Below are 26,002 nucleotides of genomic sequence, written 5' to 3' on the forward strand. Positions count from 1 at the left end.
CTCTGTGCCATGATGCCTCTAAATCCTGACTGAAAATCCTCAAATAAACTATTGTTATGTAGAAAGTCACATAACTGATTAGAGACTGCTTTCTCAAGGATCTTGGATAGAAATGGAAGGTTAGATATAGGTCTATAATTGGCTAAAACACCTGAATCAAGAGTAGGCTTCTTAAGAAGAGGTTTAATTACAGCTACTTTAAAGGACTGTGGTACATAGCCTGTTACTAAAGACAGATTGATCATATCTAGTAAAGAAGTGCTCACTAAGGGTAAGGCTTCCTTAAGCAGCCTAGTTGGGATGGGATCTAAGAGACAGGTTGATGGGTTCTGTTGATAATCTGCTAGATTATTCAGTGCTGTTGGCCAGTTAAATAGAGAGCTGGTACCTGTGGTTATAGGTAAAAGATCCCTCAACGGCCCATATATAGGGTTATAGGGTATAGACAGATTCAATACAGATCCTCTCACTTATGTTTTAATGCCATGTTTCTTTAACAGATCCTGAACCATGGGCGCCAAAGTTTCAGTGAGGAATGACACTCCTTACACCTGGTACTACTCCACCTCAAGCTCAGGGGTGAGTTTGTTTCTTTGTTCATAATAACAACTTTGTTCATACTTTTGCAGGATTTAGTATGTCATCAGTTTGAAGTAAGGGACTGCTCCTTATATATTTTAAATACACTTTTTCTTTTCAAAATACGTGAAAGTAAAATGGACCAATCATAACCATATCTTCCCTCTAAATGGGCGGGCTTTGTTGCTGCTACTTTATGAGAAGTTCTGTTCTGAGAAGTACCTGTGGTACTGTTAATGCTTTTGTCCTTGACTTTTTGTTCTTTTGGTGTTGCTTACTGATATGAGCCAGGTAACCAGCAAACAATTAAATCTAGTAACAGATAAAACGTGTTAGTTCTGGCTGACTGCATTAGGGCAGTGTATTACAGGTGTTGCCTGCCTGTTTCAAGTCACAAGGTTGGGATATCAGGCATCAAGGACAGTGAATGATTGGTTGGTGTGATTGGTGGTCAAGGGGCCTATGGATTCTGTTTTATTTTTTCAGATTTGCTTATTTTGTTATTCTGATTTTTATATCTTTACCTTTTATTTCATCATTTAGGACCAACACATTCTCATTCCCAGTTCTTCAAATGCAGCCTCTCGGTCAAAAGCCCCTCACATCACATCTCGACACTGCGGAGGTCTTCTAGCATCAGATTAGTCATATTTAGTTATCTGATAGAATTCAGTATAATTCAGATTGTGTCTCACTCTGGATGCAAAAAAACCAACAGTTATGTCGGTATTGAGACCCTTACGTGGTTAAATTGACATTTACAACTATTTGAAATTCTGGAAAATAAATATTTACTTGGACTCAGCTTTGTATGGAAGCCCATAGGGGACTTTATTAAAATGAGAATGTAAACTTAAAGATGAAAATGTAATTCCACAATAGCATTATAATTTTCCACATATGTATATTATTGGAGAAAAAATTAAAATTAAAATGCAGTAATCTAATTTTCATTTTCATTTTCACATACTCGTTTAGGTATTCTATGACCATATTAAAATGAAAACGGAAAAGCTTTTTGACATTTAATTTTCGAAGCTGAACCGCGCTGTACAGTGGACGATATTCAAATGTTATTTCAAATTTGAAAATTAAAATGCAGTATTAACAATGTAACCTGATTTTCCATTTATGCAGGTAATATTTGGAGGAGGAAAATTTAGTGAACTTAATTTAGGTCCAAAACATTTTTTTGTCTTTTTTTCGTCATTAGAATACCGATGGGTTTTTTTCTCCGGGCAGTGACGGACCTGTGCAGCACATGTGGACGCCTTGAGTTGAGTCAGTGAGACCCATTGCAATACAATCAGCCAAAAATGAGAGCGAGTCTATATCATTGTAATTTATGCAAATGAAATGCTTTAAAATCAAATACACAATGAATGCATTATATACGCATTTGTCCTCTCCCTCAATAGTAATGGTCCATTTTCAGAATATGCTCCAGGAAATACTAGCGAACTTAATCGCTCAGTCAATCTAGTGCGTGTCGACCTGCAATATAACCAGTGAGCTCAACCGACTGGTACGACTCTGCACATGATAGTGTTGTCTGTCATTTTCTCATAGACTTCCATACAATCAGATTTCTTTTCGGAGCCAGTGGAGTTGCCCCCTACTGGCCACTAGACAGAATGAGGGTCTGCATTGGCTTCACTTTTCAGATCCAGAACTACCCTCTTGGGCTTGACCTTCATGGTGTTGAGATCATAGACTATGGACATAGCCACCGTGACCTCACCCATTGGTTTCTGAAGAGCGGTTTTGAAGCTCAAAGTGGGCGGCTCTGGTCGTTGCCATCCTGGCATTGCCTGATTGCGCCTGACTCCTAAATGGGCAAAGAGGTGGAGCTGAGGCAGTTGAATGAAGCCACCTAGTGACCTATCACTCAAAGTGGCCATGTCCTCAATTATGCATATATAGACCAAAACCGTATTTTGTACAAGGCTGTAAACATGTTTATTCCTGCTGTAAAGTTGGAAATTTTAACATGGGGGTCTATGGGGACTGACTTGCATTTGGAGCCAGCGTCAAACGGCCATCAGAGGAACTGCAGTTTTTGGTACTTCCTTCAGCCCTGGAGGTCGCTGCTTGGTCGAGATGTGACATAAGGGGCTCTTGACCAAGTGGCTGTATTCAACGAGTTGGGAATGAGAATTTGTTGTTACGACATAGATAAAAAAACGTGATTATACAACTTAAGTTTATCATTCAACTGCATCACATTGTTAAAGTGCATGGAATAGCCTACTAGGAAAATGTCAAAGAAATCTCAGCATTAATGAAGAAATCATCAAGTGAGTATTTAAAGTGCATCTGTGTGAGGAACTTTGTGTCAAAATTAAAGGGTGGGGGGGGGAATTTCACGCCAGTTTGCATTTATATTGTTACAAGTTGGCTCCTGCTTGCAACAAAAGAGGAAACTCACACAAACATCAACTGGGAAGTTTTTATTTGGCCACACTATAAATTAACATAACTGTCAAGCAAACATGGAAATCAGTTATATCAGGAGTGTGTGGATGAGTGTATCATGTGGTATGTGTAAAATAAGAATCAAAAAAGAAAGGAAAAAAGGCGAGCTGGAGTATCCCCAGGGTGACACATGGGAATAGAGAGAGAACCAGAGCAGGTCTGGCAGCCATCTTATATAGAGGTAAACCAGGCCGTACAAGGTGTGCCACATCTCCTCTGACGACTCTGCTCTTCACTCCTCCTCCAAGCAGCAACACAACCCAACATAAGTAACAGAAACATAGACCAAACAAAGGGTAACCCCAGGGTTGTCACAATATTAAAATTCCATTTTCATGTGTCCAGATAAAGGGCTCTAATGGTCCACCTGCAACATTATGTTGTTACAGGAACAACAGCAAGACCAGGAAATCTTAATACACTGTACTGACAACATTTTATTGTATTGAACTTTTCATTTAAAAATGTACAGTAAACATCTTCAGTGTTCCATATCAATAACACTTAATGTGAGTGTAATTGCTGTTTTCATGTGTGCAGTGATACTACAATTCCACAGCCTGGTTAATCAAAATGATCTTTTTTTTTCTCTTAGGGGTTTCGTAGTGTATACCCTGGCTGTACTGAACAGTATGACGAGAAGCTATCTGTCTGGTGCTACATTTATCTGAGATACGACAGTCATGATTGGAATAGTTTTGGAACTGAATACAATTCTCACAAAGGCAACCCCACGTTTACCATCAGTGAGAGCTGGGACCGCTCAGAGATTGAGTGGCATTGCAGTACAGAGGGGAGTGTTGCAACGTGTCGCAACTATGGTGAGTTGTCACGATTTTTCATTAATGTTAATTACTAGTTTATTTCAGATACAGTTTAAACCATAAAGAAGATGAAAACAAACAAACTATGGTTGGTAGAGATTCTTCCTTGGTGCCACTGACTGTGAAGGGTGTGTTTGTGTTTGTGGACGTGGGTCATAAAGTTGCATTAACAATTTTTTTTAGCATCAACATAGCATGAAATAGCCATGTGCAATCTGAGTGTTGGAATGATCTTCTAAATATGAGCCAGTCAGTCTAGGGCTCGACGATAAAACAATCTCGATACAGGATCGCAAAAAAAAGTTGATTACGATGATAACTTTGGACATTTTTAACTCAATATGGATAGATCTAACAGCCTATCACACAGCAGAAATAAACACGACAACAGCCAGTCAATCTGCATATCAGCGTACACGCTCATTTCCTACAGTAAAGCATTGTTTGAGCTGAAGAAAATGGATGTCCTCTGTAAAACAGGAAAAAATGAACCAAAAGCGATATGATGATACTGCAACACCCTCAGATTAGCCTCTATGTCGTAGTCTGTTCCCGGGTAAACAATGAAGCCAAGCTGGTGAAGAGGGACAAAGTGCAATGCATCTGCTGACAAGGCTACGCTAGTGCTAACATTAGGAGAGCAACAACTGGAGTCCCCCTCACATCTAAAATAACTCTAGCTTAAAAAAGCTGCTCTAACTCACTGACACATCTCTAGAAGAGATATTCTGTTTGCAACTGCAGAACGATCATCACACATCATCGTTTTAGCTGCTTTGACTGTGGATTCACAAAGCTAACTGCTAAGCTAGGCTAAGCACCAAGCTAAGTAAACAGAGTAGAGGCTAGTTACCCACCAGCACTAGTGTTTCATAAAGGAAAATAACATAGTAAGATAAATGAAGAGGTTTTTCTAAAAGTCTTTACATATATATATATATATATATATATATATATATATATATATATATACATACAGTAGGGTCCAAAAGAATGGGAAAGTGGTCATCACCCATTATATGTTGCCTTTTATGGCCAAGTCTCCCTCGTAAAAGAGATTCTTAATCTCAATGGGGCTCTCTTGGTTAAATAAAGGTTACATTTTAAAAAATCCTCTGATGGAACAAATACAAAATAAAAACTTAACACATTTATCTTTTCAACAGGAAGGGAGGAGGAAGTCCAGCGGATGGAGGAGAGAAGACGACAGGAGCGTCTGGAACGGGAGCGAAGGATTCAAGAGGAGATAGACAGAGAGAGTGAGATCTCCAGAGAGAAACTGTCTCGATCGAGGGAGAAGCTTCGTCAGAAACAGAGCTTCAAAGGTCAGGTGCACCATCATGAGCGCACACAAGCTCTCCACCAGCAAATAGAGGACGATGCAGCTGCAATCGAGAGGAATGAGGTATGGCATTAATGGGCTACTTTCAAAATCAGTGTCTATATCAGGGGTCAGGAACCTTTTTACCCAAAGAATCAAACATTTATTTTACAAATTGAAACATTTTTCAAAAGAGCCACAGCTGGTTGGGCATTGCTAAAAACACAATTGTCCATGTGTCACTGCGGGTTGTCATGGGTAACCACTTCTCGGTCAACACAGTGTTTGCCTCTACATGCTTCACTTGGTAAGGCCTGTTAATAGCTGAAAAGAAGCACATGGCTGCAGATGTGCAAGCTAGGCTTTGACCTCTGAGATCGCCGTTCCTCATGTAAACGAACATGCTAAATTAGCAGATAAGGGAAAAAAATATCCAAAGTTGATTTTTAAATATATTTGAAATGTTTGATTTTTTTGCTGAAATTTTTGTGTCCTTGCACAGGTAGCTCAGCTGCATACAGTTTTTGCAGGTGTAATGGGAAATTGCTGATCACTCAATAAACACACAAGAGAGCATTGTCAGGTTATGAAATAGTGTAATCAAATAATACAATCAGAAGTATAATGCATCATAGTTCTGGAGACAAAGATACCACCTAGCTATCTTTTCTTTGTCTGAAAGGTTGGCACTTAACCAGTCCCTTAAATACTACTTGTACAGAATTTGTGACATCTGCTTACTAACCTTACAGGTCAGCAACCCTCAGATAGAAACATGAGTCAAAAGTTCAGCTAACCTAGGAACAGTCTTTCTTCACGACCATATATGACAGTACATAAGCATGCACCAAGCAGCATCACAAAATAACACTACTATATTAAATTAAGGACAAACCACACTATCCTCTAAAGCTTATCAGTTTTACACATAAACATCTACATAACTACAGTTTATCTTATCACTGGCTCAGGTAAAGGTATAACAGAATAGACTTAACTGTTAAACACACAACTGCCTCACCTTACACAGCAAAGAACTAAGTTTAGAATATATATAGCACAGAGGAATTTAGAACATGTGTGAAACACTAACTAACACTAAACTGAACTTAAACACTGTCTGAAACATGTATGATATATTGAAGAAATACATCAAATGATAACCTGTGATTCAGTTTTCTTTTACACAGGTGCCAATAACGTTCTCTACTGCTATACTGTGGTGATTATTGATTCTACAATTTCAAATTTCCAGTTGTATCAATTAGTCACGCTGAGTGGAGGAATGAAAGCTTGATTCTTTACATGCTATTGTGTTTACCTTGAGTTAATGAAGTTCAGAGGCTCCTGTATTCACAGGTTTTTCTCGTTTGAATAGTTTTCTGTGCAATGTAGTTGGAAAGCAAACTGTGCATTCTGCAGTAAGAACTATACGCTCCTCCTCTGTTCCAACACTAGGAAGGTCCTGTTTCGTTATATCTAACTGGGAGGGCTCTGTGGATTCTGTTTTCATAGATAATTTAATGGAATCCACACATGAAATTAGAATTTCAATTTCAAGGGAATTGTGAGTTTCCCCACTTTATTTCAACACGTTACCAAACAAATTGTTTTACATGCAGATGTATTACAACTATTTCACTTGAGAAGAGGCACAACAGTGATATACTTAAATAATTACACCTATGGGCATGTATATCACTTGCTGATTTTGTATATGTAAGCAAACCTATGACATGTCAAACTGACCACAACTGCGAACTTTCAAACCATCAAAAAAAAAAGGAAAGAAAATGAATTAGTCAGCCAAGTTTAGTTTAGTCAATGACATTTATGAATCAGATTGTCAATTATTCTGTAAACCCCACCAACAGACCATTTTCCATTAATGCTGAGAGTTTAATTATCATTTTTGTTCGCAGGTTATTCCATGCATTTAATCTATGTGTCGATCTGTAAAAATTAAATACAGTATATTCTAAACTTTGATAAACCAGATTTAATAGTGTGTAAATATGTAAAAATATGAATCACAGAGAAATAAATAATAAAAAAAAACCCAGAGGAAAATGCCTGTCGCCTAGCCGTATGGATTGATATCTAAAAGAGGCTACAAAGACATACACCCAAATTGGTTTTAACAAAGTGATTGTTAGATATGTTAGATTGAGTCTTTGCAAGAAGCAAAATGCTCCCTTCATTATGGATATATTGCTGACCCTGACCGATACAGCCGAAATAAATAATGCTCATCTTTTACCCATCTCATTATTTTGATTCTGTTGATTTCTACTTCCTCAGGTGTTTAACATAACACACACCGTGAATTTAAAAAACAGCTTTCTTAAGAAGATATTTGGGTAACACTTTATTGGTGTGATCCCTTGCAGGTGATTTGTGAGCTATCTACATTTATAGATAAGTTGTAAGCTATAAACAGACTATCCATAACCCAGATGAAATAAACTCTGTTGATAATCTGTTATTTGAAGTGTCCAAGTTCACATCTGTAGACATTAACCTACAAAGTTACTAAACTCATAAATCCTTACCCCAGCCCTGAACCTAACCTTACCATTACCCTGAACCTAAAGTATGTTGATCTACTGAATTCAGTTGTCTTTCACTTCATTTGGAGTGTCCAAATTCATATCAATAGATGTTAAATAAATACATGCACAAGAGTCAACTGATATTAGTTACTGAGGTGTTATTTTTATGTTTCTGATGGGCAGGGGGGGGGGATTAACAACAATCATAACAATAACAATAACAGCAGCAATAGACACCAACAAGACTGTGAAGGCTCGGCCTGCATCGCAGGATTTCCTGTGAGATGAGAAAGCACAAAGAACTCCGGGGAAGAAGCAAAGTTAGTAACATGCATTGATGTTACATGAATGCATACGGATGGAAGGGAGGAGGAGGAGAGAGGAGCTCAGTGCATTATGGGAATCAAGTCTAGGCCTATAGCAGCATAACTAAGGGCTGATCCAAGGCGAGCCTGGTCGGCCCTAACTATAAGCTTTATCAAAAAGGAAAGTTTTAAGCCTACTCTTAAACATAGAGAGGGTGTCTGCACCCCGGACCGAATCTGGAAGATGGTTCCACAGGAGAGGAGCCTGATAGCTGAAGGCCCTGCCTCCCATTCTACTTTTAAACACTGTAGGAACCACCAGTAAGCTGCATACTGGGAGCGCAGTGTTCTAGTGGGATAATACGGTATTATGAGCTCTTTAAGATATGATGGTGCCTGACCATTAAGGGCTTTGTAAGTTAGGAGAATTTAAATTCTATTCTAGATTTTACAGGAAGCCAATGTAGTGAAGCTAAAATGGGAGAAATGTGGTCTCTTTTTCTAGCTTTAGTCAGAACACGTGCAGCTGCATTCTGGACCAGCCGGAGAGTCTTTAGAGACTTGGGGAGACAAGGGAACATATAAAAAATAAAGTTTGACTGATATTTGGCCTTTGTTATTCTTCAATTAGCCTACAGCTGTCAATCAAAAAAGAGAGGCACTTGTGAGAACAAAAGTTTACTTTTTAAAAATACTTTTTATGATTTTGTATAGTTACTATGAATTAATCAATTACACTGATACTTCTAAATTGCAGCATCCTTTTTTTAGTGTATTTCCAGTCAACTTTGGAATATTTGAGTGCAATAAAAATAAAATCCAGGAGTGAAACAAATCGTAGGTTCCTGACCCTTGGTCAATACAACTGAAGAAAATCCTGCAAATATAGCATTATAAAACCTTACAATATGAAATATTAGTGTATATTTTTAATTCAGGTGCATTCACTCTTCTGTATTCTTTCTTTTTTGTTAATGTCCCATGTAGCTTGCAGACGTAGAGCAGAAATTCAAAGAACTTCTGTCAAAATATGAAATCACAGAGAGTGAAGAATTGCAGGACTGCGGGCTTGAGGACAGGATTAAAACACTTCATAATGAACTGACGCTCCAATTTTGCAGAGAAAACAAGCTTCCAGTGTGGTCTCAGTTTACGTTTGACCATGCTGTGGGATATGAGGAACTTTCTCTGACTGAGAAACTCACCATTCTTGAGGCAGTTCTGAAGTTAACTCTTCAGGGCACCGCTGAGACTGAAGATGAAAGTGATCATTTACTTCACTGGGATAAGAAGTATGAGTTCCTTTTCTGTTTGGCTGAGGAACTTTATGTTGCAAATCCAACTCAGGCTGAGCCGATTTTCTTGAGAATTCTTGATGCAGTTTCAGAGCTTTTACCAAAAAGCAGGGAGACTCTGGGTCAAATACTGTTCAATAACATCTGGACACCAACAGAAATAATGCTCTTCATTCGCAAAGCTTCATCGATAGACCACAATCAGATTCCCCAAGTCCTCCACATGGTACAGACCTACAGGCTAAGCTGCCTCCTCACTCTCTCTGCTCTGAAGAAGCAAAAGCCACTAATGTTTCTACAACAACAAGTAAGAGAAGACAAGGACAAAGATACTGACACCATTTTGAGGGAACTCTGTGAATCCCAGTGCCCAGAGAATATTCTGACAGTGATCGAGGATGTTCTCAGACACATGGAAACAGAACTTCCAAAATATTGGAAAGTGGATCTTACTGAGAAGAATATAGAGGATCTCAAGATGAAGATTAAATCTCTTGATTTTGCAAACCCAGATATCAATACTCTGAAGGAAGTGTTGATTGGAATGTCTGTAGCCGTGCAAGACAGCACAACATTCAAGATGCAAGATGGAACCGAGATTCCAGGCTATTTTCCAAGACAGACTCAGCTGGCATCATTACTTTTGCTCCTACTGTCACAGCTAACTGAAAATAAAGGCTGTCTCCTTGAGATTGGCACAGGTGAAGGGAAATCCACGATCTTGGCAATGTTTGCTGCAATCCAGGCTATTCGTGGAATAAAGGTGGACATTGTGACAAGCTCTCCAGTTCTTGCACGACGAGACCAGGAGGAGTGGAAGAAGTTTTTTGGAAAGTTTGGTGTCACATCATCTGTAGTACCCCCACCCCTCTCCAAACAATCTTCCCCTGTGGAAGCAGATAAGTTGTTAGAAGAGGCATACACACAACAAGTTGTGTATGGCACTGTTGGTGCTTTTGCAGCAGACACATTAAAAGAAGAGTTTGAGAGGAGAACTACCCGTGGAACAAGAGGATTTGAACTAGTGATAGTGGATGAAGTGGACTACATGACCTTGGATAATGGAGTTCAAGTGACATTCCTGTCTCATGAAGCCAGCAGTTTGAGGCATATGGACCAAATTCTTGCCAACATTTGGACAATGACATCTACTTGTCAACCAATTGAAATGCTAGATACAGGTGAGATAAAATGGGCAACAAGGATCCAACATTTCCATAAAGCAGCAACATCTGCTGTTATGGGATCAGAAAGATCTGACAGCTTCTCAGCCTTTGACATTTTGCTGCCAGGTGTAGATTTGGGGTTCTATTCATCAGAGGATATTGAGATGTTGAGGCAAGCTATGAGTAAGACAGAAACAGAAAATACAGGTGATGACTACCAGGATGACGGCTGGAGAGCGATTGAACAAGTCATAAAGAAAATAGGAGTCTCACAACAGTATGATCTGCTGCGTATATTTCAGGAAGTAATGGAGAACAGTGTGGCTTTTGAGTGCTATTCGGCAGAGAACAAGAAAGCCAAACGTTACGGGACTGAGGAAAGACATGCTGACTCAGAAGTCAGCATGTTACTCCTTGAAAATGGATTAGCATGTGAAATCATGTCAGAAAAATCTCTCATTGAAGCAACTGTGAGTGCAGTAAAGTCCTGTATTAAGTACTCAGATGAATATTCTGATTCTGATAAACATGACAACTTCATCATTATCCCTCACTTCTTGAAGAAATATGTTGACAATCAGTTGCCAGTGTTTGTTGAGAATGCCTTGAGGGCCATTGAGATGACTCAGGGCAGAGAGTACATGATCGACATTTCAGGAGCTGCTGCCAAAGTATCTGCCAGTGATCCTGACAAGCATCAGTATGATGCCATAATTCCAGTGGACTTCAAAGCAAGTGGGGTGTTGGAGAAAAACAAGAAGTGGGGTAATGGACTCCAGCAGTTTTTGGAGATGAAACATCAGCTTGCAATTTCAGCTTTGTCCAGTGTGACCAACTACATGTCTAACTTCCATTACTTTAAACGGTACATCCATGAATATGGCATATTTGGTGTTTCTGGCACATTAGGGGGTGATGCAGAGAGAGACTTTCTGGAAAGGCATTACGGAACAAAGAGCTATACTATTCCAGCTCATCGCCATAAAAAAGTGGTTGAGTTGCCAGCCCTGCAGGTGAATGGGGGCAATGACCAATGGATCCAGACTGTTTGTGATACTACCTGGAAAGTGGCAAGTAGAGGCCAAGTTGTCCTGGTGATATGTGAAGATGTCAAGACAGCAAATGAGCTACATGTGAAAATGCAAGACGAAGAGAGATTTAAGCCACACCAGATCACGATGTACACAATTAGTGAGAGACACAACATTGAGAGAGATAAATTTAGTGGAGGGAGGATTATCATTGCCACAAACCTTGGAGGGAGAGGAACAAACATCAAGGTCGAGAAAAAAGTAAATGAATGTGGTGGCCTCTTTGTGATTCTCACACACTTCCCACGCAATCGAAGAGTGGAGAAACAAATCTTTGGTCGCACTGCTCGGAAAGGAAACCCCGGCATGGTCCAGATGGTTCTGAACCAGGATCATCTTGCACCAGCTTACCAAGGTCAGTCTGTTGAGATAATGCGACAGCTCAGAGAAGAGTATGAAGTGAAGCGTATAAGTGAAATGGAAAGTGATGAGCTGGTAGAAATAGACTTGAAGGAAAAACTTTTTTCCACGTTTTGTGAATCCCTTATGGACTACGACCAGGAGTACACACAGGAAGAAAGAAAAGATCTTTCACGATTGAAGCCTAGAGATATACCTGTTCATCTCAGAGACTATCAGGCTAAGTTTGATTACCAGCCAGCCCTGAATGCTTTGAAAGAAGCATGGGCATTGTGGCTGACTCTTCATGAGGAGCATATCAACAGACATGATGACATCCATGACCTTCAGGCAGACCTCATCAAGACAATGAATGAAACTAAGGGAAAGCTCTTGCAAGGGGAAAGTGACAATTTCTATGATCACATTAAGCAAGCCATTCTCAGGACTGACCTACACTGCAGAAACAAAACAAATGACTATGGAGCTAAATCCTATTGGCAGAGGGCAGCAACCTCTGACCCACTGTACAAAGCTGTGGCACTCTATAACCAGGCATACATCACCATCAACCTGGCCAAGGATGACTATATAGTAGAAGCAAGGGAACTGTTGGAGCAGGCTAAAAAGTCTGTCGATGTTTATATCTCAGAAACATCAAACACAATGGTCTCCTGTCAGATGTCTGTTAATGACAACCTGAAACCACACAGCAACAACTTTCAGAGTCAAATGGAGGCCAGAATGAACATCTTCAAGTCGTGGAAGACATACATTGATAATGCATTGAAGAAACTTGTGGAGCTGGAAAAAGACAACAGTGATGCAATAACACAGGACTGTTCAGTCTACAAGTTGTTGGAGGAAAAAGATTTCATCATCACAAATGAGCTAATGGCACTCTATGAGCTTGGCCTTGCTGTTGTTTTTGAGGTGAAAAAGAAACCAAAGTTTTGTTTTGATGCTCTCATTTGCTTCTTCATCGGAGCAATGCAGGTGTTGGCTGGGGTTCTTGTTTGTGCCTTTTCATTTGGCACTGCAAGCCAGTTTGGACTTGGCCTGATAGGTGAGGGAGTATCAGACATGATCAATGGAATAGTGGGCATGGTAACAGGTACATTTAGCTGGGCAGAATGGGCAATAAACAAAAGTATCAGCATTGGTATTTCTTTGCTTACTGCTGGATTCGGTGCCGTCAAGAATGTTGTCACTTCAGTGTGCAATGTAACAAAAGCCCTGCTTAATGGTACTAAGTCCTTCTCATCTGTTGCCAGTGGTTTCATCAAGTCAGGAAAACATGTGTTTTCATCTATCAAAGGAACTGCTCAGTCTGCCATCTCCTCTGTTGGTAAACAAACCTTTGGAAGTGCAATGAAAAAGATGACAACTTCAACAGTTGTAAAGCAGAACTTCAAATATGCTGCCAAGTACGCTGCACAGGAGATAGGGAAGCAAGCTGTGGACACTGGTTTGAACTATGCAGTTGATGGCCTGAAGGAGGCCTTTAAAAAGATATTGGAATCAGCTTTTAAGGATGTTGTTACTTCAGCAGTGAAGCAGAACCGTGACTTGGATAAAGCTATCACTGAGTTCATCAGCTCACAGGTCCCAAAAGCAGCCATGCAGAAAGATAACTTTAAGATTGGCAAATTGGATGAGGAAGAAATGACTAAAACAATTGCTGTATTAACTGATGAAGTAATTCCTGACCTCATGAGGGACTGCACAACAGTACATGAAGTTATCAATAGACTCACTGAGGTGTGCAATGGAGCAACAGACATTATGAATAAAGGAAAACTTTCTGGTATTTTTAAGGCTGCCGAGTTAGCTTTGAAAGTTGCAGATCACACTACCCGTTTCATTGAAATACTGAATTCTGTTCCTACAAAAAGGGTCATTGATGAAACTTTTGTTCCTACTTTACTGAGTGAAATTGAGGAGCTTCAGCAAGATGCAGAGAAATATGACCAAGATGGACGACACAATTTACAAGATGTGAAACGTCTTAAGGGCAAAATTCTGAGCACCCTTGCAGACAGTGTGTCCCAATCATTTATCGAGGCTTGCTTTGGACATATGACCTCCCTTTTGACAAAGCCATTGAAGAGCAAGTTTAACAAAGCTACTGGTAAAGCTGTTGATAAGATTATGGGCAGACATAAAACTCAAAGTTTTTTTGATGACCAGAGACAAAAGCACAACATGAGATCAGCCAGTCGCAACACTAAGAAGTCGCTTACAGAGAAGGAACAGATGGATTTAATGGATTACATGGAACACATAAGCAATGTAGCCACAGCTTTTGACATTATCGTGCTCACAAAAAGTGGCTTACTCAACGGTAGAGGGATTCACCTCACTGTCATTGATGAGCATGGAAACAGACTCTCAGAGGAACGTTACAAAGGAACAGACGAGTCTGCTGGCAACATCACACTACAGCTGACAAAAGCAAAAGACCTGCAGCCACCAGAGTAAGTTCACTGAGAAAATCCCACTGATAATTCCAATTTAGTTATATGCAGATTAAGTAGTACAAAAACATTATTCTATAATATTGTGATATTTGTGGATTAAAAGGTATACATTCAGATATTTCATTTGTTCTTTCTCAGGAAAAGCAGTTCACAGCAGTTTTACAGCGGCCGTTTTGACATCGTTCAAGATGATGGTACAGTGGTCAATGTGAACTCAGAGCACCAGAATTGTCTCTATCATGCAATCGCACAAGCAACTGGAAGTGATCGAAGCGATCTTAAAGGAGCTGCTGTGAAGCTTCATGAGAAAGTGAAAAATGAAGTGAGTATCCATCTTAGAGGTTGATAACATTTTATGTAAAGTGAGTGTAACAGCACAGGGGGAAGAGTGCTGTGAGTGTATCAGGGGGCATGGACAGAGTCAGATCTCCTTTAGAGATACTTTACTGCAGGAGTAGTGTAAATAGAAACTTAGCTGCTTTGATCAACATTCATTGTAAATCATCAATCTTAAAAATAACATTATTACTTAAAAAATGAAGTTTCAAACATCTATAGATGCTACAGAGCTTCTCCTTCCAGCTGCAATTTAAAGCAGCTTATTTTAAAGCCTGTTTGTAGTCACCTACTCTATAATTGTTGTAGCCATATAGTGCTGGAGTTGAAGTTAAAGGTCAATCTGAGGCTAGCAAGGGCAGAACATCTACATAACAGCATTACCTAACTGTTACACCTGACAATTTGAAAGTAGTTGCAGTCAATAATAAATAAGCTCACAGAAATCCCACAGATGAGTAATATGATAATGTATCATCTTAGTTCTGGTAACTGATCAATACTCACTAGTCCTGCTGACTAGAGATTCCTGGGGACTAATCAACTTCCTCAATTTTCAAACTTTAGCCTTTCCACTAATCTATAGTCTGGTTATATAGTAGACACTGACTTCATATATTCATGTTGGTGCTGTTTTTATTGAGATCTGGGGACTGAGCTTCTTAGCTTGATCTTAACTAATGAAAATGTTGACTTAAATAGAAGTACAGTCCCATCATGCCAGTGTCTCTTGCTTAGATTGTCAGTTGTAAATGTCAAATTTTCCTGTTTACTGATTGGATATTGCGGCAGATAAAGCATGATGGGATATTAGTCAGAGAGCAACACCACTGTGACTCTAAGGATAAATTCTGTAAATGTGTTCATGTGAGCAAATCACCATATTGAGACACTTTTTGATCAGGTTCAGGAAAACTTTGCTTCGTACACACCGATTCTTAAGCTTCAGCGAGGCTATGACTACTCCCACAAAAACCCTGGAAAATACACCATCACTGGAGGAGCGAAGCCAGGAGGAGCCAGCCATTCTGAACTTCTTACCGAAGAGGAATATTTGAAGAGTACCAGCTTCATTGAAACTGATGAATGTGATATTATCAGAAGCTATAAGCTTGCATCTGTTGAAAAATACAAACAGTGAGTCACTTTAATAATCCCACAAGAGAGACGCCAGAATACACTCAAACCTTTGTGTTCTGAACTGGTCACATAATATAAATGTAATAAAAAATTGTGTTTGATTTGTCAAAGTATAACTGATATTCAGTTATTTGATGTCCATGAAGTTAAGTTTCAATAAGGGCATAATATATAAGGGCCATGGATGAAACAGTAATGTATTTTTGTTTTCCAGGTTGATAGATGCTCGACAATCCAAGAACAACCGTGGAACAGTGAATGCAGACCACGTTCCCTCCAAGGATTCCATTCGCAAAGCTTGGGAGAGGACAAAAGACAAACCTGAGCTACAGGAGCAGCTCAAAAACAGTAATCCAAAACTCTATGAAATGATAGAGAGCATAAAGGATGACAATAATGGGCGGAATCTTATTGCCATGGAGGTGTTGGTCAAAGATCACAAACGTGCTCTGACCATGGGTGCAAGCCACCAAGCCAAGAAGTGCCGGTAAATATTAGATTTTCCTCTGAAAGTTCAACCAGATGAATCCAGTGATCTCGTACTTGATCTGTAGATGGTGTTCTTGTGTTCCTCTTACCTCACAGGGAGCTGCTAGCAGAAAGTCTTGTCAGTGGAGATGTGGAGACAATGCTGAAACAGTCTATGATTGTGGCTCACCCTCTGACCTCACAGGAACTTATGGCTGATTTAGGTAAACCTAGCTGGCATGGTTTATGTATGCTGACAAATTAACACACAAAGTCTTTAGTGAAGAGGACAAAATATAATCTTTTATCGAATTAAGGGACTCATTACTTTCATACATGCTGCCTTTTAAGTTACTGATTTGGAAATTGATAATCATACTATCATTATGTTATGCTGTTATAAGCTATACAATGAAGTAAAGAGGCACTAAACTAATAAAACAGGAGACTACACTTAATAACAGAGTGCACTTGGGATGCACAACCATAACCATGCAATATTTAAACACTTTCCTACTGTTCATTGCACCCATCATTCTGCTTCCAGGTGAAAACAGAAGACCACCTCATAACGAGATGTCAAAGGAAGGCATCAGGGGCTACTACAAGGCAGGTTACACCAATCTTGTGACAGTGTACAGCCGGCAGGGACTCATCGATCAGAATCAGAAAGATCAGCTGATGGAGTGGCTGAATCAAGACAAACATGAAGATAAAAACACTCCTGAGTACCTGAGTATCAGGGATTCCTTAAAGTAACTGTTAAACCAATGGAAAAATAGAAAAAGAGAGAATGATGGTAGATGCTAACTGATTATTGTGATAGTAATGTATTTGGACTCATATTCTGGTTGTGGTTATGTGTTAGCGAACACTGAGTCTTAGTACTTTGACAGCTTCCTGTGCCTCACCATATATGGCTATAAGTGACAGGAAGAAGATGGAGGCAATGTGGGACAAGGGAAATGGTGGTAAAATATAATTCTTTGACCACCTTTTTTTTTTTTTGGTGGTGGGGTTTTTTTGTTACCTCTGAGTCAACTTTTGTTTTTGTTTCATTTGGAGCAGAATTTAGTTTGTCATCATAGATAAAGTATTTTACATTTAATGAGCGGCAAAGTGTCTTTGAATACATCAGAGTGAGTCAAAAGTCACCATCGCTGTACATCGGCCACGGCTTTATCAATAGCAGAGACGGTCTTTGATGCATTAACGATTCCAAATGCTGCTGTAAAATCATTATAGCTTCTTTTTTATTTGAGAAATAGGTTTATCTCTTAAAATATAAACAACAAAAACTCACATACTTACACTCACACACACACACATATACTCACACACAAGCACACACACGCATACTCACTAACTCACACACTATCTCTCTCTCACACTCACACACACAATCATGAGTAAACCGGGTACTTATTGGTTAGTTAGGAAATGTTCACACATTTCGTATTTTTGAGTAGAAAAAGAAGTATCTAGTTTTCATTGATGTTATGCTGTTATGCAAACGTCTTAAGCAAATGCTGCACACTCACATACTCACACACAAGCACATACATGCATGTTGTATTTTCTTGATTTTATCTGTATATTCGATAGTATCTACATATTCTATATATTCCAGTTTTTAAACTGTTTTTATTTTATTTTATTATTATTATTAGGACTCAGTGGGTTTTATCTTCTATCTTATGTTGTGCATTCTGTTTATCCTATTTTCACTTTATTTCATCTTATTTTTATTATAATCAAATGGGTTTCATTTTCCATCTTATTTTTAAATGTTTTTATGTCTTTTTTCATGTGAAGCATTTGGATTTTGGAATTTTTCTTTACTTTCCCAAAGGAACGTCTGTCCAAGTACACTCTGATTGACTTGATTAACACAGTAGGTGTTGTAATTTACATAATTAATGTTACTATAACTCCACCAGTTTATCATTCTGTCCCTTTTTTAATTTACATAAACCAAACATCTTCTGGTGCCACCGTATCTCTGGTGTTCTTTAAGATGCCATGCTGAGGAGTGATGTGATTGATCTACTCGTGAGGTGTTGAGCCCTGAGCGGTCTATAAATATTCATGCCTGTTCAATACTTGTTGGATTTTCTTTGCAACTGTTTATGAATCTTTGTGGAATTAATTTGACATCTATTATTCTGGAAATCATACTTTTTGTGTCTCTTTGATTATGCATTTTTCCTAAACTATGTCCTGCAGATATAATTAAACCAACTATACTAATCATTGTTTCACCACTCAAAGCTCCTGCTATCCAGGCGCGAAAGACTCTTGTTGGATGGATTTCTCAGAATAAATTCTGGCAAGATCATGTTGTTGTCCTGTGACTATTTGAAATGCATAAAATGTCTTACAACATCATACACACCAACATCTACACAGGCAATAAGAATTCTGAAAGCAAACTGGATCATTAGTGTATCTGAACTGGAGCATCCTCCCATCATATCCATCTGGATACATGGCTGGTTAATTTAAAGAGGAATGACTGCCAAGCAAAACAACACTGAGCAGAGATGTTAAGTAACAAACATACTCAAAATCATTGAAAAGAAGTGAAGTTGTGACTCAGAAGAACGACTTTAAAAGCAGAAAGTTGAGTTAAATATATATGAACAACATAATGACTGAAAAAAGTTCAAACATGTTCCATCCAGTTTTTGCCACTCTTGAGTTAATTTCAGCCTTTTTCTGGAACACTTTCCCATCAGACTGAGTTCTCCAGTGGAGGGTGTTAAGCTCATGTTTTTGTACGTCCTTCCTAATCTATGAAATTTAAATGAATGAAATAAAGAGATCAAATACCAGCAAGAGCAGAGAGACAGCGATCAAGAAGCAGTGAGTGTAATAAAGGTCCTGTCAGTCATTTGCTGGAAGTTCGACTTGCAGGTCATATGATCCACAAAACTGGACGTGAAGGATTATATTTGTTGTCTGGAGCAACAGAAAACCTTTTTCTAGGTAAATCTAGATGTTTATATTTACGTTACATCATTTAGCAGACGCTCTTAGCCATAGAGACTTACTGAAGGCCAACTGCAGGAAGAATCCCTCAGGACCATCTTGGGCTTAGGTGCCTTGCTCAGCAGCACATTGATAGCAGCTCAAACTCTCAAACTATAACAATAATAATAATAATAATAATAATAATAATAATAATAATAATAATAATTTTATTTATGGAGCACTTTTCAAGCAATAAGCATAAAGTGCTTTTCAAAGGAGAGAAAATTCAAAATATAACAACATTAGGGACAATTGCAAGAGGTAAAATAATGAAACACAAACATACATATACACATATATGCATTTATCTACACAAGTTAAAGATAAAAACTCTCATGACCATAGAAATGTGTTCTATCAGCTGTTAGGAAAAGTCATTCTATAATTAAAGCTGCAAGCAGCATTGGTCGGGACCTCGCACTCTGGCCCGTCGGGATCAGATCATTTTGCCTTTTAAAAATGAGGGATATTTCTTATAAGTGTGGTGTGCTTTTATTTTGAAAGTTTGATTGAAAGGTGTACTGTCAGGTGTGTAGAGACAATAAGTAACTGCAGCTGGACACAGAACAATACTCATATACTTGAATGGAGAGCGTGAGTGAACCCATACCTTTTTGAACATTTACTGCTTCCACATAGTTTTAGATACAAACTTCATTTGAACTTTAAATGAGTCACAAGACTTTGACCTAGAAATCTTGAATTTACATGTTTTTTCTATCTTTTATTGTTTTTGAGATATTAGAGTGTGAGTTTTAAAGTCTTTTCTTGCTCCTCCTGTGATTTTATAATGAGTGTGTATTGCGGAATGTTTCACAGCACTGAGGGAGTGACATCACCAGGAGCAGTTGGAGAGGAGGATTTTAGAGTACGCTTCTTGTGAAATCTCCTCATAAATCCCATGACTTTAGCCAAATCTTACATTAAAAATCATATTTTAGTAGGAAATTTTGTTGCAATTCCATTTATACAGGTTTGAAAGTGGTCATACTTATAATTTAGACATCAGAAGCCTCTGTTTGACACAAAGTTCATGCCCATAGATTGCCTCCCCATTGGTTTACATTGTAAGGGGTGATGTGGCACTGCAACTTTCAGGGTTTATAAAATCCAAACCGTTTGAGTTATTACAAAGTTTTTAACAACTTTTTTTCAGCATAGTGTCATAAGTCATGTATTAAAGTCTGAAGCCGATACCATTAATACCCTCAGAGGAGATAGCATTTGTTCAAAATTGGAGCAAAGTCTTACTTTGAAAGTCTGATTGCGGACTTCCTGTTGGATTTAGGTCAGGGGTGTCAGTGTATGATTTGTAGGTCTTGATGAGACAAATAATTGAGTTTTGGTTTGATCTCTCTACGACATTCCTACGGGCTATGGCGGCCATTTTAGTTACATAGGTGGTGATAGAGAGCACATTTTGGCACTTTAGGGGTTAATTTTTACATTTTATCAAATATTTCACCAGACCTGATGTGTGTGCCAAATTTGGTGAGTTTTTGAGAATGTTTAGGGGGTCAAATTTAGGGTTTAAGTGGCGTAATAATAAAGAAACAAACAAACAAACAAACACACGAAAAACAATAGGGCCCTCACCCTTAGGTGAAGACTACTGTTTTACAGTAGTCCTCTGCCTTTTGGGCTCGGTCCCTAAAAATATGTTTTAAGATGAGATTTAAAGGCAGTGACAGAGTCAGCTGATCTGATGCCAAGGAACCAGTACTGCAAAAGCTCAATGTTTGTTTTAAACCTGGACTCTGGAATAGTCAGAGACCCAGACTGGCAGACCTGAGGGGGCTGTATGGACAGTACAGTGTGAGGAGCTCAGTTATAAACTCTGGTGCCAGATCATGAGCCTTGTATGTGATTAATAGCACTTTAAAATGGATTCTAAGATACTGGAAGCCAGTGCAGTGAAGCCAAGATTGGTGTGATGTGAGAGAATACTCCAGTACTCAGTAATCAATAGCCAGTAGTCAATACTCCCACTGCTGAAATTTGAACAATTAGGAGCTGCTCCATAGTTCGACTGGTCAGGCAGGTAAACGAGGCATTACAGTAATCAAGGTGGGAGGATATAAGAGATGTATAATTCTTTCTGTATTACTGAAGGACAGAACTGATCTAATTCTGGAAAAATTTCTCAGTTGATAAAAACACAACTGGACTAATTTCTTTACATGTTGCTCCAGGCTCAAGTTACTGTCCAGGATAACACTCAGAATTTTTGTAGCTGACTTTATGTTGAGAGTGAGGAGGCAGAGGAGAGGCTGTGTTTGTTCTGAGACGTGTTCAGGGCCGATGATGAGAACTTCTGTCTTGTCAGAGTTAAATTTTAAGAAGTTGTGGGACATCCAGCTTTTTATGTCATGTAGACAAATATGTAATGAGGCTAATTTACTGGTGTCAGAAGGTTTAAATGACAGGTACAGCTGTGTATCATCTGCGTAGCTATGGAGGGAGATGTTGTGATGACGGATCATCTGTCCCAGGAGTAACATGTAAACAGAACAGGTCCCAAGAGTGATCCTTGTGGTATTCCATGTTTAGACTGAACAGTTTGTGAGATAAATTCCCCAACAGTAACAAAAATTTCCTGTTGGTACGAGAAAAACCAGTCCAGAATGGTTCCAGTAATATCCGCCCACTGTTTTACTCTGTCCATAAGGACAGAATGGTCGATGGTATCAAATGCTGCACTGAGGTCAAGCAGTAGTAACAAAGAACATGCACCAGAGTCTGCAGCCATCAGTAGATCTTTGTGACTCTAAGGAGGGCAGTTTCTGCATGTTAGTTTGAAACTGGCAGGTAGTTTTTAGGTCTGAGGGGTTTTAAACTTTGTCCCCTCAGCAGCGGTTCAACACAAGAGGTTTTAAAAATATCTGGGACAACTCCAGAGGTCAGAGAGCTATTGATGATGGTCAGCAGTGTTGGGCTGATTGACTCTATTGCTTCTTTAAGCAGTTTTGTTGGAATAATATCAAGGGGACTTGATGAGAGTCTCATAAGTGACACAGTTTTCCTAAGAGCCTGCATATATATTGGTCTAGAATAATCCAACACATCCATGGAAGGGCTAAGGAGGTTGACTACAGAGGCGGGAGGAGTGATATTTACCCCAATATGATCAGTCTTTTCTATGAAGAAGGTAAGAATTTTGTCACAGTCGGCTGGAGAAGACACATCAGCAGTAGGCAGAGGAGGGTTTACAAACTGATTGATGATATTAAACAGGATTCAGGGTGGTGCTGTTTGGCTGAAATTAGCTGTGAGAAATACTGGTCCCTGGCTTCCCTTACCTTACAACTGTAAGAAGTTAGTAATTCTTTTAGTGATGAATAATGAACCTGCAAGTTATTGGACTTCCACCTGCGTTCAACTTTTCTACAGGTTCTTTTAAGGCATTCATCCATGGAGCTGTTTTGACAGTGGACTTAAGTTTAGTTTTAAAAGGAGCAACCATGTCCAGGGTGGATAAGCATAATTAATTAAAGGCTGATAACTGGTCATTTGTGTTAGAAAGAATGGGCAAATTGTTACTAGCAGTGTTAAAAAATAATACGGCTAGTAAAAGTTTTGCCTGTAAGCTCAGAACGCTAACCACTACGCTACCACCACCTAAACAAGTGTATATGCTGTGAACCACAATGATGTTTTACTGCTGCAATTCACAAGCTTATATGCATGTTTTGACTATCAGATTCAGCTGAACTGAGCCAAAGTTTAGCCTCATTGGGATTTGATCACACTCTTGTTGGGCCTCAAACCATGAGGTCACACAAAGAAGGCCTACATGTAACCTGTGAGGCCTTTGTTTTCCCTGCGATAAAGGAATAGCGCCAAAAATGCTGCTTACAGACAATGGGAGTCCATTGCAAACTCCATTTCCAAGGATGCTTTGCGATTTTCACACCTCAGCAGGGAACAGTCAACATACAGTCTCATTGGCGGAGACGCTCCTGCACAGCGGAGCGTCCTGATGACGCAGCCGTGACATCACCGCCCCTTTAAAAACTGAACGGGCCCTGAAGCACACGCCTTTCCCATGTCACTGAGCTAGGGGTAACTCCTGTTCCTCTGTGAGTCAGCTGACTAAAGGGGGTACCCCACGTACATGTTTTCCCCTCATCGAAGACTCCCCTCGCCGGACGAGACGAGACATCACCCGTGTTCACCCGAACACATTCCCGGATCCGAGAGAGACCGCTGCTGCAACCAGCGTCCTCAATTTCCTCGAGAAACGCTTCTTCACCGAGTCGACTCTGCTGTTCTCTCCGCCACGCCGCCGAGAGCCAGCTGCCGTGTTTTTTGCCAACCGTGCGAGAACGGCCACCGTCTGCATGAGAGCCCAGGACAAAGCCGGACATAACGACGGATTACACACAAACCCAGCTCGCTTTCTGAAGCGACTCAAGTAAGAGGCATAAGTCTGGGCAGAGGCAGTGTTAATTGTGTGTTCTTATCAGCATCAGTTGCTGTTGTTTAGCATTTAGCTTTTAGCTTTATTGCTATTGTTTTGTTGTGCTGTTGATGGACCGCTGAGTCCATTTTTCTCTGTTTACTCTTAGGAGTATTTTAAGTTTGCTGCCTGTTTAGTTGTGTTCACCACGCTAGACTGTTTTGTGTTTGTCCCGCTCGGGACTACTGTTGTGTTTGTGCCATCATGAGTCAGGAAGTAAGTTGCTTTGTCGGTCAGAAACCAGACAATGTGCGTTACAGACTGCCGTCCGTACGCGCACTGTCTGTGGACAAAGCCGCTTCTCTTCCTCTCACGATCGCTTTCTCTCCTTCTTCCTTCTCTCTTCTGACTAACACATACACGCGTGCACACACACACACATACACGCACCAACATCTTTTGCACATCTGATGGTCAGATAACGTCGGACAAAGCTTCGCTTTGTCTTTCTTTATCCGCCATCAGACACGTGTGTTTTTCACAGAAGTGGGTGAGTGCAAGACGCCGTCCACCAGGCGGCGCCGTCTTGCTTCTGTCTAACCAAGACACCGCCACATTTCTGCCATCCGGTTCTCGCACGACGTGACTTCCTCCCATAGTCACGACCGCGTCGCAGACCGACGACGTCATCACGTCAGGCCCCGTCGCCATCTTGTCACACGCACGCTCACACGCACACACACACACACACACACACACACACATGCATTCCCCTGCATGTGTCCAACCCTGTACATAGCTGTTTGTGTTTGTTTGGTAGGATTAGATTTTAGGATAGTCGTTTATTGAATGAAGCATTTGTTAACTTTGTTAATTTTGCCAAGTTTAATAAACACTGTTATATCTTTAAAGAGAAGTTCTTCTGTCATTATTGTGTGTAATATTGTGAAAAGTGGCTGATTGAAGGAGTCAGAGCTCAAATTCACCCTTCTTTGTTCATCCTTGAATGTGGATATCTCTCAGATATTAACATTCTCGGCGAACTCCCATTTATGAGACTACCTTGTTTGGTTATTGGTCCCGGTTTCCGGGTGGTGCCCCATATTCGTTAATTCATATTAATAATTCTATTGTCATAATTAGTTAATTATCCTTGATAATTGATAATTATTGCAAATAATCAACTGTATTCCTCACAGATCCAACAGTTGGTGCCCGAATTATTGATTAAGGTTAACAATATCTTATTTTCATAATTCATAAGTATCTATGATAATTATGAATCATTGCTAATAACCAAACGCACTACTGCCCGTCCCAACATTAATGATGCCCCATGTGAGGCTCCTGAGGACAAGATAGGTTGCAGTTTTGAGTAATCAACCATGTAAGTCACAGGTCTGCCTCTCACCTGTGCATTTGTGCAGCATTAGCAGTTTTACCACAACAATTGTTAGAGCCACCATGTACTGTGCATGTACAACAAGTAAAATGAGTCACCAGGTACCCCACGTGGCCGGAGCCATAGCTCCCCAGAGGCCAGATGACCAAGACATGCAGGATGTCGTCACTGCCCTCCTCCGCTTCTCCAGAAAGGAGCGAGAGAATCTCAACTGCTATAGTGTTAGCGACTGTGATTATTTGTTACAGGAATTAGTTGAGTACGCCTACAACCCGGCCGAGAAGCCCAGGCGCAGCATCCCGGACCTGTTTGGCGAGATATTTCTCCTCCATCAGCGCAGAGCCCAGCTGCTAGCCGCAGAGAGCCAAGCACAACAGATCCAGCTGCAACACAGCTACCAGGCTGTACTAGAGGAGAACCGCAGGCTGCGTCAAGACCGCCTACGCTCAGGTGTTGAGATAATCTGGCTACAGGACGCAAACAGAACCCTGCACGCGCAGATCCAATCTCTTCAGATGAGACCAGAGGACAGACGCGAAGAAGGCCAGACCAGACAGACGAGCACCGTTATCGACATGGCCACCCAGGAACCAAGTGATGTTCCTGACCTCGAAGAGGTCCCTTCTCCCGGCGCAACCAGCCAAAGCCTGCCCCAAGAAGCCCTACAGGTAAAGGAGCAGATGACCCTAGTCCACCAGGAGATGCAAGCTAGTAGCCTAGCGACCCCTGGTGATGCAGTCCCTGACCTCAACAGTCCAGATGACTGCCAAGTGCCTCCATCAGCCCACCCGATGGAT

The 26,002-nt window shown here is 40.1% G+C and overlaps 1 protein-coding gene across 1 annotated transcript; it reads left to right on the forward strand.

The window, feature by feature from the left end:
- Nucleotides 1–362: 362 nt before the first annotated feature.
- On the forward strand, nt 363–17,657 carry LOC121895074. Its single transcript, XM_042407902.1, has 9 exons — nt 363–579; nt 3,650–3,875; nt 5,045–5,283; nt 9,044–14,424; nt 14,566–14,749; nt 15,668–15,900; nt 16,118–16,390; nt 16,489–16,595; nt 16,919–17,657. Exons 1-9 carry the CDS (start codon nt 511–513, stop codon nt 17,128–17,130), a joined length of 6,924 nt encoding a protein of 2,307 aa, XP_042263836.1. The 5' UTR covers nt 363–510; the 3' UTR covers nt 17,131–17,657.
- The last annotated feature ends 8,345 nt before the right edge of the window (nt 17,658–26,002 follow it).

Source organism: Thunnus maccoyii, chromosome 4, assembly GCF_910596095.1.
Source record: "Thunnus maccoyii chromosome 4, fThuMac1.1, whole genome shotgun sequence".
In the NCBI taxonomy this organism is placed as follows: Eukaryota; Metazoa; Chordata; class Actinopteri; order Scombriformes; family Scombridae; genus Thunnus; species Thunnus maccoyii.